At 40.5% G+C, this 17,289-nt stretch overlaps 2 protein-coding genes and 1 long non-coding RNA gene across 9 annotated transcripts in view; 1 reads left to right on the top strand and 2 right to left on the bottom strand.

Moving 5' to 3' along the window:
* RRM2B (ribonucleotide reductase regulatory TP53 inducible subunit M2B) overlaps positions 1–4,839 on the bottom strand; it is a 39,862-nt gene extending 35,023 nt beyond the window's left edge. The window contains exon 1 of one of the 2 annotated variants that reach the window (XM_019710964.2): positions 4,618–4,839. In XM_019710964.2, the coding sequence (XP_019566523.2) occupies positions 4,618–4,665 (48 nt within the window). In that variant the 5' untranslated portion in view covers positions 4,666–4,839. The remainder of the gene's footprint in view (positions 1–4,617) is intronic. The other variant, XM_074316280.1, reaches the window with a different exon arrangement.
* Positions 4,840–4,989: 150 nt separating this feature from the next.
* Positions 4,990–10,881, top strand: LOC141567853 (uncharacterized). The gene is made up of 3 exons (XR_012490749.1): positions 4,990–5,132; positions 7,811–8,009; positions 8,914–10,881. It is a non-coding gene; the product is annotated as an uncharacterized LOC141567853 (long non-coding RNA).
* A 3,583-nt stretch (positions 10,882–14,464) lies between these two features.
* The window catches only part of UBR5 (ubiquitin protein ligase E3 component n-recognin 5), a 143,154-nt gene continuing 140,329 nt past the window's right edge, over positions 14,465–17,289 (bottom strand). For all 6 annotated transcript variants that reach the window (XM_074316762.1, XM_074316763.1, XM_019717463.2 and 3 more), the window contains exon 59: positions 14,465–15,068. In XM_074316762.1, the coding sequence (XP_074172863.1) occupies positions 14,856–15,068 (213 nt within the window). In that variant the 3' untranslated portion in view covers positions 14,465–14,855. The remainder of the gene's footprint in view (positions 15,069–17,289) is intronic.

Here is a 17,289-nt window from a genome sequence, read left to right as displayed (position 1 = left end):
TAAGGTCAAAGTTTTTTGCTATTGTTGTTAATTTGGCTCACTGATCGGATTCCCAAGTCTTTGTAACATAATCACACTATAACGCAGCATCGCCTATGCTTTCTAGTTTTAACAAACTTAAGGCAGAACAATCTGAGTGCAGAATTCTTATCTCTTTTATGATTGTCCCCAGTCTTTTTTAACTTGTCTGCTTATACCTAACTCTACAGAATTTATTTTTAACAACTCATCTTTCTTGAGTTTTCCAAACTTTCAATTTAAGTTTTCATTACAGCAAGGTTCTTTTCATACTCATGTATTATTAGTTTACATCACATTTAATTAAATTACAATAATTACAAGCACAGTTGGTATAGACAGGACTGGCAATAAGACACCTGGTTCTGGTAAGACATAACTCAACCAGTGTGAACAGCATTATGTGAGTGCATCAAAGAGCAGCCTAAATGCATTCTAAAGTCTATGGGTTGATAAATCCACAGAAGTGGCTGGTAGCAAATTGATTAAAAGAACTTCTGATAAATATGCAAAGAAATTGTTTGCTAAGTTTGATATGAATTTTCAAGTATCATCTACACCCCAATTCAAAACAAAAGGTTCATCAAAACAGCATCATTATTCTATTCATTGATTTTGTAAATAATGTTATATATATTAACCCCCAAAAAATTATACTAATAAAATAGACAAAAGTGGTTTTTCTCAGTGTTACACTTACGATTTTGTTTGGAAAAATAGGCCCAGGTGTTAAAGCCATGGGAGGGACTTGAATGCAAATATATACATGAATTTTGCCAGAACTAATTTCCTAGAGCCATTTTGATGCAACTGTTTGACACGTTTTTACTTCAGTGTCATCATTTTGATAAAAAACAAATTTTTAAATTTTAACTTTCAGCTTTTAAAACCTGTACTCCATCTCTAAGCTTTATCTGAGGTTAAGGTGGGCATGTCTATTCTGCATATAATGGATATTAACATGTTGATTTTTAAAAAAATTTGGAGGTCAAAGTGGTCTGCTTTGGTACATAACACTTTGGCATCCAGCCTGTATCATGCAGAACATTGGGAGCCGCTGAAAATTTTTAAACAGGTGAGAAACATAGTCGGATATGTTTTAAGATCACTTTTGTAGAAATGTGGTTAGATTAGAAAAGGAATTGGAGGTGTAGAGAACAATCGAAAAATTATTGCACTACCCATCTCTTGCCTAAAATGGGATATCAGTGATAGAAATACAAAAGAACACTGATTTAAGACACAGAAAATGCTCAGTGCCTGGAGAATAACTGAATAAATCAGACAAAAACTCTTGCTTCTCCCGTTAGAAGTTTAACAAAAACTTAATCTGAATTAACTCCCCCCACCAATACAGGCCACAACAACAATAAAAAGTTGCAAACACAAAAGACTTTAAAAAGTCTTGGTAATAAAAAAAAATAATGGGTTCAGTTTCAAGACACCCAAAAGATAGATGAAAACAACACTATGGTAGGCGGAGGTACTCTCTCCACTCCCTCCTAATGGAGTAAAGATCCCATTAATCGATGGATGTGATTATTCAGGGAAAACATAGCGGCAGCACAACTAAGGAAGAAGCCTAAGCAAAGGGCAGATGGAGGAGGAGCCAGCTGGGATTCAAACTGAAACGGATGTAAAGCAAAAGCAGAAGTGATCTGATTTGGCTAAAGCAAGTGGTCAACAGATGAGACGGGGAGGAATTCCTTAAATGATCCACACTCTGAATATCAATCAGGCTATGAGGTTAGGAATTTTGTAGGTCCAAGATTTTCAAATCTCTGAAGGGGCTGGGAGGCTCACACTCTCATTCTCCCACTTGCCCCCAACCCCCAGGTGCTGGCATTCATGGGGGGGGGGGCAGTTTGAAAAATCATTCTTTTGTTTGTTTGTTTGTTTGTTTGTTTTATTAAATTTATTGGGGTGACAATTGTTAGTAAAATTACATAGATTTCAGGTGTACAATTCTGTATTATATCATCTATAAATCCCATTGTGTGTTCATCACCCAGAGTCAGTTCTCCTTCCATCACCATATATTCGATCCCCCTTACCCTCATCTCCCACCCCCCACCCCCCGCCCCCCTTACCCTCTGGCGAAAAATCATTCTTATGGATAGTCATGGAAAGTTTCTGAATAGGAATTAACATAAATAGGGATAGCATTAGGAAGATTAATCGGATATCCATGTGCTGGATGAATTAGAAAAAGAAAATCACCTCGATTTTGGTAGCAACTACAGTTGTCAATTTCAGAGGTGGAAATGACACCTGAATTAAGGTATGGCAGTTAGCATGAAAAAGCTGTTTGAAAGCGTCTTTGCCAGTCTGAAAAATTGGGCCTGTTTTGGTGGGAATTGAGACCTTTGGGGAATTTTTATTGCGGGGGAATAACACGGAGGCACTGGTTAATGATGGATTAATTTGGCAGTGCTAAACAGGATTGGATAGCAGGTAAAGCTGGTGGTAGAGAGACTACTATTTAGTTGTAGCTGCAAGGTGTGAAGTAACGAGAATCTGAAATAAAGTTTCTCATAGGCATTTGTGGGCCACATCCCATTTTCTCTACCAAAATGGTGCCTCCAGTTTCTGCCTGCCTCAGTTTCTGGTCACCTGGTCCCAACGGCGCCTGGACATGCTAAGGCAGCCATCTAAGTCAAGATTCTCCAGCTAGCACTCACCATGCCCTGATGCAGGCTGGCGTCCTACAAGGCTCCTCCCTTCCGTCCACTCCCCAATCCCACCCCTTCCATTTGCCTTCACTTCTCTTCTACTTCTCTGGTGAAGAATAATATTTGGATGCTGTCACAGTCATACACTGTTTGTAGGTGTTATTTTCATTCTTCTATTCCCACCAAATCTGACAAAACAGATGGACTATGGGCCCAGGAACAAGAAGTTGGTTTTAAATCGAGCTCTTCTAGTAAGTTGTGTGGTCCTGGGCATGTCATTTAATGTTTTCTAGCCTGAACTTTCTTACCTCGAAAACAGGTACTATCAATTAGATTAATGATAGTTAATTTTGAGAAACTGATGAACTACAAACTCCTTTCTTCGGAGATTCAAATCTACACACACATACAGAATCTACAAACTTCAGGAGACTCATAAACCCCCTTCAAGCCTTTCTATAAATCCTTTAAGGCAGTGTTCTTGAAATGTGTATATCAGGATGACCTGAAGTGCGTGTTGAAAATGCAGTCCCCACACCCATCCCAAAAGATTTTGATTCACTACAAGTATGTCTGAAGCATAAGCCCGGTAATTTACATTTTTTACAAAGTCCTTCAGGCGATTCTGATGCAGGTGGCCCACGCTACACTATCATATCTAGAGAAACAAAATACTTAAAGCATCCTGCAGCTCAAGGTAAAAACTTTTGGAACTGATGCTCACTAAAACTCACTCTAGATCTAAAGTTATGCCTGTTTTGTGGGTCTGTATCACTGAGATACGGACAACAAATAGTTAACTTCCAGGTCTTCCAGGTCTTAAGTCTACCTTTAGGACAAAAGGAAAAATCTCTTTTTGCCATTGAGATGGCGAAATTGGTACTAAATATTTGTTTCAAAGGGGGGAAAAACACTTTGAGTGATATTTATAATGTTACTAAATATTGACAAAATCAAAATAAAATAAAACCCCAAATCTAGAATCTACAACTTTCTAAAGAAATGCAGGGCTAAACATAAGTCTCTGTGAGCTAAAACTATTAAATCAAAGATACCACACACAGCAACAGGTTCGAGAGAAATACAAATGGCTTAGAAGTATTTACAAATTAACAAGATACGAAAATTATAGAACGGTTTGAACTACCCTACAACACTACAGTCTAATAAGTCCCACTTTGTTTACTGTTGTTGTGTACTTTTATTAATCTAGAATCAGAGAGGATGGTGTGTTAATTTAGGTTTTAGTAAGCACCCACAACAGCCGTAGTACTTTGCATAAAGCATTTTACTTAACCCTCTGTGACAAGAGTATCACTTCCACTGTATAAATGAAGAAAGTAACAACTCCAAGATTCACAACTAGTTAAGCAGCCTGGTCTGAGCGAAACTGGCCTCCTAAACTGATTGTTTTCACTGTTAGGAGGATGTCTGGTCGCCCGTCTACCTATCATCTCCACCCCAACCGTGTCAATGTGTCAATGTCCACAGGTGTCGTCCAATTCCTTTAACCATCCCAGAGATGGCATGCATTTCTCCAGTAGACCCACCAGTCCTCGTTCCTTGCCTCAGTTTCCCCGGCCAGAACTCCAGAACAGGGAAGGATGGGAGGAAAGTAACGGAGGGGGTGAGCCTCGCCCCAGCCAGAAGCCTCAGATTGTTGCCCATGACTGACACGGGTGCAGAGCAATGGAGCAGAAACCCAGCTCACTCCTCACCCCACCTTGGGGACGGCCCCCCCGGGCGCTAGCAAAGACCAAACCAGGCTGTGGCGAGGGCCCGAGGCCCGGCTTGCACAGGGTTTCCGATGGCAATGGGTAAAATTTCCTACAGCGGTCCTGCACTTTGCAGGTCCTTGACGCAACCTGCAAACTATATAGGCTGGGCGTGACTGTGGGATGGGAGAGAAAGCGGCAGCGATGTTTACCTCATTCTGCTCCGGCCTGGCCACTTCCGGCCTTTCCGAGTCGCCCATCGCGCAGGCTCCGCCAGTGCTACTGGAGCTGCGGCAACCGAGCGCTGCAGGCCAACTCCAACTAGCACAGGACTCAGGTGGCTCACTAGGCTGCGGAGTTCGCCCCGCCCCCGGCTGCAGAGACCTCTCCCAATCGGCCCGGCCCTCCCACTCCCCCGCGCCAGCCCCGCCTTCCCGCCCGGAGGAACTCGCTCCGCCTCCTACAGCCCTGCACCGACTCTACTGCCCCGCCCCCGCCTCACTGCTTCTGCCGGCCCCGCCCACGCCGTTAAGGCCCCGCCTACTCCAGCAGGTCCCGCCCCATCCACAGTGCCGGGCCCGCCTCCCGCCCCACCCCTGAGAAGCTCGCCCAGACTCTGCCGGCTCCGCTGGCCTCATTGGCTCCCGGCTCTGCTCCTCGGCCCGCTAGTCCAGGTCCCCTCTCCAGGTCGCGATTCCCCGCAGCTCTCGCCGTGCTCAGGAACACGGTATGTCGCGCCAACTCGGCCTGTTCCGAGAGACTGCCAGGTGGTGGTAGGACCACACACAGGACGAGACAAGGAGAAAGTGCTATCCGTGTGCGAATTGGCGGTAGGGAAAAGACACATTCTTGGTGAAAAAGGAAAACCGTACTGTTAACAAATTAACCAGGAGGAAAAGCTGCCTTGTTTTGTATGTAAGCGCCGGAAAAGAAGTACTCGAGAGAAAAGTGTGCGGTGCATGGAGTAGGTGGGGCTTGAGAGTGAGGAGAAGGGGGAAGATAATTCACAAAAGTACTTTGAAAGTTCCTTGAAATTGTCTCAACAAACTAAGCTTTTAGTAATATTGACTGAGCTCTTACAAAGTGTTAGGCACCAGCTAAGCACCTGGTGTGAATTGTCATTTAATCGTCAGGACATCTCTATGAGGGAGCGCTAACGATGTCCCTCCGTTACAGATGAAAAAACCCACTCAGAATAAATAACCAAGATTGTCGAGCTGGAAAGTAGTTGATTGCCGTCTCCCTGCTAAATGCTCTTTTCGAGGCCAAAAGTTAAAGTCCTGGAGAGAGGAAATTCTCCCCTGTAATGGCAGTAGGCAGTGAGTGGCTACTGCTGTCATAATAATTTGGTTGAATTACTAATACCTGTCTCTCAGGGAAACTATCTAAAGATAACTACGACAGAAATAAAAATAAAAAAATAGCTTGGTCTACCAAAAATGAGATGCAAGATTTAAAACGCTTGAAGCTGAAATATTGAGCGCGACCAACATGCACCTGTTTTGTGGATAACTGTGTGCAGTATGGTAAATAGGATGGAAAATTCAGCTTTGAAAATGACTGAAAGCTCTTTCTAAAACCTCCCCTAGAGTTGGGGGTGAGAGTTATCCTTTCTTAGGCAACTACTAGGGGTCAAGTGCAGAGTAAAATTTTTTACATACTAACTTTAAATAATACTTAAGTAAATTCTATGAGAAAGCAAACTAAGAGCCAAGATCCCATCATTTAAAGTCATCGAACAATATGTATACTAAATATATGTCAGGTGTCATATTCAGTATTGAAGATATAAAAATGAATGAACGGGGCAGCAGGTTGGCTCAGTTGGTTAGAGCACGGTGCTCATAACACCCAGGTTGCCAGTTCGATTCCCACATGGGCCAGTGAGCTGCGCCCTCCACAACTAGATTGAAAATGACTTGACTTGGAGCTGATGGGTCCTGGAAAAAATACACTGTTCACCAATAAAAATTTTTTTAAATAAATAAATAAATAAATAATTAAAAATAAAAAAAATTAATGAACTCAGTGAAAAGGAATGTGGATCCTGGAGCGATATCATCATGGGCATGAATTCTAACTCTCCTGTTTTTTGGATGTGCTGCCTTGGACAAGTTACGCAACCTCTCTGAGACGATGTTTCTTCATCTGTAGGATAATAATAATCATTCCTCATAAGATTGTTGTTGTGGATTTAATAATATATTACTTGTAAAACACTTATTGGGATGGGAAATGATAATAGTAGCTTCCAAGTACACTACTAATCAGGCCAACCTAGTGATCATGGAACAGAAAGGCTCAGATCAAACTGAGTTGCTTGATATTAAATTACTTTAAAACATACATCGGGGGAAAGCGATGGGGTAGCTAACACATTTAAGATAGGATGTGGGGAAGGGAGGGAGTAGAGGGACTGTATTATCCAAATCGTAATGTTACTCAATGTTCATATATCCTGTCTTTGCTGCATCAGCCTTCCTGGCTGATGGTGTAGTTATGAAAACTAGAATTGAACACGTGCAAGTGGTCTCAGCAGACAAAAAGTGGAGCCAACACACATTTCTTCTTTTGGAGAGCTGCAGGAGGAAGCAGGCCTGGTCCAGCTGTACCTTGCCATATGCGTATGAGGCTGCTGAGCAGCTGTGAGCTTTACCTGTGTTTCTTGGGAAGAGCACATGTGGGATCAAAATGGATGTCACCAATTTGTGGCTGATTTAGGGATAACATAGTTGTCAATCTGAAAGTGACACCATCCTTACCTTATGAATACTTAAGATTTACTTAGTCCTTCCAGCTCTTTCTAGCTATGATAACTCTCATTTGTTCCGTTATTTTTATCTATGTTTAACACCGATTTGTTCCATTGATTCTATCTTAAACATGCTTCACAGGTTAATAACTTATTTACTATTTATATTTAACATTATCTTATGAATCTCCTTGTGTCTTATAAGCTATTTGTTCCCATACTTAATTTCTTTCCATTTTTATAGAAGAATTGAATAATCTTAAATAATATAGCAAATACACATTACAGTGCTTATAACAGTGTCTGGCCATAGTAGGCAGTATGTATTAAGTTTCCTGAAGATGTTTAAAGTTAATAGGGAGAGCAAATGTAAAAAATTAAATATGTAAAATGTAATTAAATTAAAAGATCTCTGGGAGTAAGAGGATTCTACATCTGCATACAGCCTTTGTGGAACCCAAACCCATTGGTGAAGCCCTGACTCCTCTTGCAATTAGACTGAAAGGACGTAAAAATGTAGTGGTTGATGGGATTATGAAAGTTGGAATATTTAAGCAGGTATTATGTAAAGAAATTGTGTTTCCTTTCCCTGTATGTATTATGGGAATGGATATTATGTCTGACTGGAGAACACTTTCTATTGCTCCCTGCAGATCCAGAGAAAAGGCCGGAGACTGAAAAGTCGACCTCCATAAGCGGAGGGAAGGGAAAGACAGAAGGAACAGGCTGGCCACTGCAGTCTGGTAGTTAACGTAGTTTATTATAGGAAACTTACACGAGGCATGTCTTGAGTAGCTGCAAGACGAAATGGATCCCTGCGCTTGCTTGGCAGGTGCCAAAGAATTATATAGGGTAAGAAGTGTGTAGGGGAGAGTGGGGGGCGGGGATAGTCACAAGCACTGGTATATACGGCGTTAATGCTACCAGGTGTGCGAAACTACTTTACGTGCTTGACCAGATCAGGACAACAACCTGTTCCAGGAACCAACACATAGTGGGAGGCAGGGGAGGGTTGCTGATTTCTGTCAGAAGGAACATGGATTACAATTAGACAGTCTTTAAGGGAGGTCTGCAGTCAGCAATCTCCCCCTTCTGCCTCAGGCCCAGCTGGCAGGTCAGGCAGCACTCACTATGGAAGAGTCTCCTCCACACTTTCCCTACCTAGTGTAAAACCAAAACCTGTTGATGAAGTCCTAATGGAGGCTACAGTTAGGTACTAAGAGTCGGTGGAATTACAGTAAAAGTTTGTAGGAGAATTGGTCTGTTTGAACAGGGTTTATGTGAAGTGGTTGCATCTCTTTTACCTGATGGTATTTTGGGGATGGATGTTGTATCTTAATGAGTAACATTTCACCTACCTTGTACTGTAAAAGAGAAGGCATGTAAATCCACCCTGCAGGCAATGTTAATTGGACGTGCTAAATGGGAATCAGTAAGATTGCCACATGGTCGGGACAAATCCTCTGTGCAGGAGCCCTTTGTGGAGTATGGACTGGGGCTTATGGCAAGAGCCTATGTGCACCTCCCAGTGACAACTAGGTACTGTGACTTTGGGCAAGAGAACTTCCATCCGAGGGGCAATTACTACCTTACTATCTATCTGATGTTATTTACTGAAGCTGCTCCTATGACTGAAGGGTGTAACATGATCTTGACACCTGAGATACTCATATCTCAGCTGATATCGAAGACACACTCTAATGGGGATGGCAGTGACCAGAAACATTCCATAATAAAATGGAAATTACTTCTACAGGCTCGTGCTGGAGGCTCTTTTCCCCCAGAACTGACTCCGGAACTGTCTGAGCTGCTGCTGGGTTCTAATGTCCCTTGGATAGTCCCTATAAACAGCTCTCAGCTGACGGACAAAGAGCTGCTTGGTTTGTGGCCAGCAATTCCAAAGTGAATGGACAACGTACCATCTGGGAGATCATCATTCTGATCAAGATGGTAAAAACAGACTAGCCTAGTGAGCGGAACTGCATGCTGTTTCTCTAGCAGTGATGAAAGAATTGAACCATGATAAAAGCACCTATGTTTGGGTTTTTACTGACTCGTGGGCAGTGGCCAATGGCCTGGTCGTATGGTCAGGCAGAAAGGCAGTGGAACCTGGCCTGTTAAAGGGATGCCAATATGGGGCATGGCCCTATGGAAATTTGAGGGGTGCCTTAAAGTAGGACATGTCAATGCCCATCCGAACTTCCTTCACGTATGGAAGGTGACTGGAATCAATAAGCAGATGTCCCCATGTGCTCCCTTGAGATGGCCACCTGCGTCCATGAAATGAATGGATATGGGGGCACTGCAGCAGTGCAGATACGGAAATCTAAACATATCCCTCTTGCAACCTCTGAAGCACAAAAAGCTGTTCTGTCTGCCAACAAGAAAGAACAGAGACTGCAGGTGGCCATGTGGCAGATTGCCTGGTGGGAGGGCCCTGAACATAGCTGGCAAGTCAGACTCATGCTGGTAGCCCTGGGGGGCTACAAAGGGGTGTTTCACAGGAATAGGCACTGACTCTGTGCTGGGCTTTGCACGCCCAGTGGTAGATGCAAATGCCGAGTATTATGAAAAAACCACAACAGAAGATACTGCACCAATTTGGATGGCCAGCTGTCATTTCTTCCCACCAAGAAGCATACATGCTTTGCAGCCCAGAGTGTCCAACAGTGAGCAGAGATCTCCTCGGTCAGTTTGACAGAGAATTGGAATGGACAGTTAAAACAGTGGTCGTCAAAACAGGGAATCAAAGGCATGAAGGACTGACTTACACACCGTGAATGTGCCCACACTCAACCTGAATATAAGTGGGAGTAAAGGAGTCTCCCTACCGAACAGATTTTTCTGTGGGAGCTGGGGAAAAGTGGGGTGAGGAAGCTGTTGATATTCTTTCTTCCCCACATCAACATTTTTTCTTCTACTTGATGCAGTGGTCATAGGACCATGCTGCTGCAACTACAGGGGCTGGAAGCAGGGCTGTTTCCTAAGTGAGAAACTGCTTTTAAACTTTGTGTCACAATTCCGAAGGGTCTGATGGGACAAGATGTGCCTTCACCCCCTCTGCCAAATTTGGGCTCACAGTGAATTCACTTATATTGCCTGGTGGTAAAAACAGCCAAGTAACTTGCACCTGTGTAAGCTTACCTTATCTGCAGAGAAGTGGGAGGGACTTGCTAGACTCGTATTACTAGACAAGCACTGCGGCCAAACCTAATGTCCCTTCTAAAGGTGGGAAAGTTTGGGTATATATGGAAAGAAGGAAAAATAGTAGCTATGGGTAAAGGAATGAGTAAATATGTAATTAGGGAAATCCAGTATTACATTAACACCTTGAAGGAGGCTCAGAGGAAGAGATGCTAGTTCCTTAGCTCTATTATACCAGATGCTGGGTGAAGCCGTACATCGCTGATACCACTCTTGCTCTTGGAACCTGACATGATCCAATGGAAGCCTATAAACCTGAGTGGCCTTGCCCTGGGAGACATTTTCATGATACGATGATGGACTGGATAGTTACTGACTGAATGGGATTCTCATAATGTACCATTATCTTTTGACCTTTATGATTGTCTTCCTGTAAGGGATCCATGTTTGAAGACCAGGGATAGACTGATATTGTGATTTATGATAAATGTTTGGTCTTTGTCCCCATTTCTGGCAGAGCTTCTAAAACTCTTGGAATTTCCTAAATGATGAAGGCAATAAAGTTGTCTTTTGTAGTTAATGAAGTGACTTTTGGAATACACCTAAGGATGGGGACTGGTTGCCGAGGACAGCACGTGACAAGAGGGTTGGAACTTGACCACCCCCACCCCCACCACCGCCCCAAGGAGGGGAGAGGGGCTGAAGGTAGAATCAATCACCAATGGCCAATGATTTCATCAAGTGTGCCCATGTAATGAAGACTCCATAGAAACCCAAAAGGACAGGACTCAGAGAACTTGCAGGTTGGTGGACACATGCAGATGTGGTGAGTGGTATGCTTGGAGGGGGCATGGAAGCTCCGTGCTTTCCTCATGCTTTGCCCTATGCCATGTATCTCATCTGGCTGTTCCTGTTAGATCCTTTTGTAATAAACTGGTGATTTAGTAAGTAAAATGTTTCTGAGTTCTGTGAGCTGCGCTAGTAAATTAATCAAACCCAAGGAGGGAATCATGGTCAGTCAGATGTACCTGGGCTTGTAATTGGCATATGATGTGGAGGCCGGTCTTGTGGGATTGAGTCCTTTCCCTGTGGAAGGTGATACTACCGTTGTTTCCCCAAAAATAAGACCAGGTCTTATATTAATTCTTGCTCCAAAAGACACATTAGGGCGTATTTTCAGGGGATCGTTTTTCACGTACAACAATCTATTTATTCAAATGGTCATGTCATCTTCTAGAACATCGATATAATGTACTGAATGCGCTTGTCTGGCTGACGATCTTAACTGGGGCTTATTTTCATGGTAGGTCTTATTTTCAGGGAAACACGCTATCTCCAGGTAGAGTCAGAATGGAGTTGAATTGTAGAACACCCAGCTGATGTCAGACCATTGCTTGGTGGTGTGGGGGGAACCCCCCACCTGATACTGGAATTGGGTGATCAGAACCTTTAATGACTAACTCGCTTATAATCATACCTGCCACAAAACAGTACAGAGCAATGTTTAGGAATGCAAGCGCTAGAATGCCTGGAGATGTACCTCACTTCACACTTAGCTGTGTCACCTTGAGCAAGTTGTTTAACCTGTGCCGTTTCCTGTCTGAGAGGATGGTAAAAGTTCCTATTAGGAAAAAATGGACGTAATACACGTAAAGCTCTTGACAAACTGCCTTGGCACACAGTACTAACAAAAGTTAGTCATTAAGAGAAACTTCATGTTGCAAACTCATAACAATCCAGTAATTATTTTTTTTAGAGGTAATATACCTTTCCTTATATTTAAGGTATCTTAACATGAATAAAATCATTTGAAATACATTCCTACATTAATCAAATGATGTAGAGAATTACCTGTAAGTTCACGCCTACCTACTTAGGTTAATGTAAACATTGAAAATATTTTCAGTAACTATTCAGGCAATTTATTGAAGGCACTTCCAACCGGCCCTTTATCAGGAGGAAGACCCTAAGTCGAGACTGGGTGATTAACAGAAGTACCTTTCCATAGGGTGTAAGCTGGAAAGGTTTGGGTCTAGGGAGCTTACCAGCAGGGTAATTTATGTTTGGAAGTAAATAGTAATGCTCATTGGACAGTGTTTCACAGTCACCTAGAATGGTGTTTATTGAATAAAGATTTCTGTCCTCTGCTTAAGATTCACTGAATCACAATGTGACTGACATCTGTATTAACAAGCTCCACAAGAGAATCTTACACAGTCACATGAGCAGGGCTGCCTCAAGGGACGATATCTCAGTTTGACTTTAGACCTAGAAATGGCTGACTAAAATAGTATCTTTAGGAGAGAAATGTTTAGGGGCGAGTACTAAATAGTGATGTCATACTCTTTAAAAGCCCTCTCAAGTCTGCCCCCCGTAAGCCATAATGCTGGTGTCTTGATATTCAGATGATTTAGGAAAAAAGTAAAAGTAGAAGTTGGAAAACCCTCAGCAAAGTTCATTCTTGGTCTTCTCTTCCTAAATTTGTTTTCATTCTGTTAGGTTTAATCACTAAACAAGATCAAAAGAGAATTTTTATTTTACATGACTTTATTTTACATTTAGAACCATTTTATTCTTTACTTAAAAAAAAAAAAAAAAAGACTCACTCTGCTTTTAATATTTCTAAAAGCATTTTAACCAAAATCTTGATTTAGGAAGACTTAAGACATTTTGCATTATTTTAAATATTTTTCATTCTCTCAGTAACTATTAAAAATAAGTTCACAATTAGGGTTTCAAATGTCCTAATCATATCGTTTGTTCTCATTTCATATTTTATCAATCCCATAATGTGCATACAGAAGTTAAGGTGATATATAAATTTTATCTTTTTCAGACACATCAATGATAATCAGCTCTTAATCTAATTACTATTTCATTTACTCAGAAATAGCATTTAGACATAAAAACCAATGTCTCACATGGCAAAATAACCTTTGGTTAATTTACATAAATCTAATACAGCATGTTGTGTAAGTTTTAAGTAATACAATGAGTTTCACTATCGTTTTAGTTTTTAATATTATGTCAGCAGGGCTGAGAATATCATATGATTCAGTCTTTGAAGAAAGTTATATAATAAAAGTGTAGTGCCTTTGAACACGAAAAACATCCCGAAGGCCAGAAGTCCTATGAAGGACCTGAAAGGTAGGAGATTCCAGAGAATTTCTCTCATTTTCTTTGTGTGAAGTAACTAGTTTAAGTCACTTTATTGAAGACTTTGTGAAGAAAAGTGTTCCTTATTATACAGTTGGGTAAAGAATTTAGAGATGTTGGTCCTAATTAATGGGTCATTTAAAAAAACAAAAAACACCTGATCACTTAGTTATTAAGTATAAGTGAGTTAACTTCCTATGCCAAGTAAGGGACCCACTTCACTTCTCCCATTTGTAAAAAGAAAAGGTGGCCTGGCCTGTGCCATTCAGGATTCTCTGCTAACTGTAAAATGTGGACTGATTTTCTTGTTTCTTATAGTCCATGTGTATATAAACTTTCAGTTCTATAAACCAAAAATTTTTATGCACATAACCTTATTAGTGTATTGCCCTTAGTTTTTAAAATGTACAACTACATAAAATAAAAACTATTGTTTCTTCAATATTACTTGACATTTCTTCTGTAATTTCTTTATTTAAAAAAGTAAATGTAACAAGATACTTAAAAAAGGCTAGATACAAAAGTAGTTAAGCTGCTCACGAACATTTAAAATTTCCCAAAATGTATCTTCAATAATCATGATCTTATAAAACATTTTACAGTTATCAGAAAGTGCCCAGGCTGAGTTCACATAACTGAAATACCTTTGTACAAATGTCTAGTTAGAACTGAAGTGCAGTAACTTCCTGCCTGCTCACTGAAATAAGGATACAAAGAAAAAAAACTTGATTGTGATAAAGTATTGTGCATTGGCCCCATCATATGTACAAAAAAGTGCCCTCACTCAAATGAACAATTACATGCAAAATATTAGTGATATCATTTAATATCCTAGAGCTCAATGCAGCCAAAATAAACCGCGATAAAAGTGGTTTTTATAGGTAAAGGTGATTTCATCTCTAAGATCTGAATGTGCAGAACTTTTTACAAGTTCCATATACATGATACACAACTGCAGCCAACCACAAATTAAACACCATAAAAAAAGTTAAAATGAAAACACAGAACATACTTAATTTTTTATTTCGAAATTCCCTATTCCCTCTATACAAGAACCTTTGCTGAAACACTTTCCACAAAGGCAGCAGTGAATTTTCAGAACATTTTACATTTTTTCCCCTCAGCAAAAAGATAAATCACAGTGTAAATTATGTTGTTCTGCTGTCATCTTTGGCTGGGGTTAGACCCAGAAGTTGTTGACTAGCAAACCATTACAGTTAGATGTTGCCAGCGCTCCTCAGGCCTTTATGCTACAAACTCAGGAATGTTTGCATTTAATCTCTTTAAGGTACCTCCGGGGGTGTGACAGCATTAACTTCCATAAACTTTTATAGACAAATGGAAAAAATCTACAAAATTAGCTAGTAGTATTACACAGCAATACACACTTTGTATACTCTACACAAAACCAAAATTCTTGGTCTTAATGGCGAGTAGCAATTTCTGTTTGAGAATCTGTTTAGAGGAATAGAGTGGGACATAAAGTCGAGAAATGCAAGTATTTGCGGTAGGAAGATGTTGGTCATCTGGTGGTCTTATTGTGATTGAGGGCATGGGCTGAAATCCTTCTTCGCTGGCTGGTAATGATGGGCTGGATGTCCAAAAGTAAACCTAAACAGGAATAACAATAATTACAATTTGGCTTTTAACAGATAAACATTCAGTGCTTAATTCTGGCAATACATACACAGAGCCACATTCTTGCATTAAAACCTACAAAAAGGTATGATTTTGAACTGGATTTTAAATTTATTTCTTGCACTGAAAAGGAAAGGTTCAGGGTCAGAAGAGAAAAAAGTGTCAGATATGTCAGATATGTAGACAAGTGACTTTATGTTTTACGTCCTGTTTCTCATCTTTTACATGAGACTGTTGGATTGGATGTTCTCTAAGGGCCTTTCCAGTGGGTAAAATCCATGGAGTATCTTTTAGTGGAAATAATGCACAATGTATACCCTCAAAAAACATTAAAAATTCACAGAGGTTATCAAAAAAGTTATTTTGTACTTTACTAGCAAAAAAAAATCCCAGTAATTTCAGTGCTACAGAATAATTTTATAATAGTAAGTATTGGAGAACATCAACATCCATGCAATAAGCTATATTAACACTGAGTTTTACTATACATCTACTTTGTATAACAGATAAATATTAACTTCTAGTTTCCTTTTTACTTAAATATGGTAACTAAGGATATGCTTTCCTGTAATATTTGTTTTCATTAATACGTACCATTCCTCACTGACCCATATACATATATACATACCTACCATTCTTCAGTGATAGTAAGACAGTGCCTCAAATGCGTTTATAGTGCACAACTAAACAGACAAATATATCCAATATCCTACAGTGACTAGGAAACCTAAATGAACTAATTTCCTATTTCCTGAAGCATAGTTTTATGAGAAATCCAATAATCCTAGAAACCCTATAATTTGTAGGACTAATAATTCAAGGGAGAATGCTCTTCCCCTCAGACATATCAGGATAAAACCAATAACATGTGAAGGATGACCTTCCCACAAGAGGAAAAGGGAAGAGGAGAGAGAGAATACACCTTGATTACTGATTAAGCCCTAAGAAAAGATTTAATACAGGAATTTAAAGAATGAAGCTCACAAATTAAAGCTGTTAGAAAATTTTGAGGCCTTTATAGAGGGAGATATTCTCATCCTCTCTCTCTCTCTGACTGACGAGTTAGCATGTTTCTCTTCCAGTTAAAGCAGAAACTGCAGTGAGATTTAACTGGACTGACTGGACAGAGGATGTACTGGTTTAAAACAGTAGAAAATTAAACCTAGGGAATAGATAAAAATAGATCCCTTAGAATTCATACCAGGTGGACCTACCAAAAACAGGAATGGAAAGAACTGACTAACAGAACTGCTGTGGTGCCCGTCTCAGGGAAACAAGGTGCTGGAATCCGAAGGCTGACTACAGGTGGTGTGTCACCCTAACGAGCTAGTTAGCTACTTCTGAAAGCAACAGGGACAGATACGGTATTGGCACTGGTAGGGTCCCTAAGGTTGGCAAGTCAAATTATATGAAATTATATGGGATCAATTATATAGAATTTACCTAGGGAACAAACTAAGTGGAAATGACCTGGATGGCTAAGCCAAGAACAGAGCCAGGTGACGGCTAGGACTGCTGAACAACTGAAGTAATGGGAGAAATAATGGACGGTTCTTGGAGGGATGAAGGTGTGCATGTAAAGATTAAGGAGTAGTAACTGCAGGACCCTCTCCCCTCCCCAAAATAAGTTACTGCCTAAATTGAAGGTAAATGTGAAACTGCAAGTTTCGTGCTTTCCTGCACAGTAACCATTTCTCCTCAAATAAAATTGGGGGTTATACATTATCTAGAAATGAGTAATTTTTATACATTCCATGAGGAGTCTAGAAGTAATTACTGAGATCTAAGGCTGGTTCAACAGGGAAGGTATCTCAGGGAACCATGAGGAATGTGAGTACAAAGGCTCTCTGGCGTTTTCTGGGTAAGGAATGTCCCTTAAATTTCTACGAGAAAGTCTAGTGGAGATAGCCCTTTCAAGATTAATAGAAAGGTTGATTTGGTTATTGATATTCTCGAAGTTGGACATATATATCACTGACTTTATGGTAGACTTTCCACTATGATCAAAGTTTATATTATCTAACTTATGCTTCTAAGTTGGTAAGTAATAATATTAAAATCATAGGTTTAATACCCACGTACCACAATTAAGCTACTCTATTTATAGTATACAGATAGCAAGCAAGACACTATTCAGAAATTTTGCAAAGGCTTGCTACTAGTCAAAAGGATTAAGGATGTATAAAAGAAGCAG

The sequence above is a fragment of the Rhinolophus sinicus genome, linkage group LG12 (genome assembly GCF_036562045.2).
Source record: "Rhinolophus sinicus isolate RSC01 linkage group LG12, ASM3656204v1, whole genome shotgun sequence".
Lineage (NCBI taxonomy): Eukaryota > Metazoa > Chordata > Mammalia > Chiroptera > Rhinolophidae > Rhinolophus > Rhinolophus sinicus.
The sequence above is the reverse complement of the archived record's forward strand: the minus strand, read 5'-3'. Positions and strand labels throughout refer to the sequence as shown.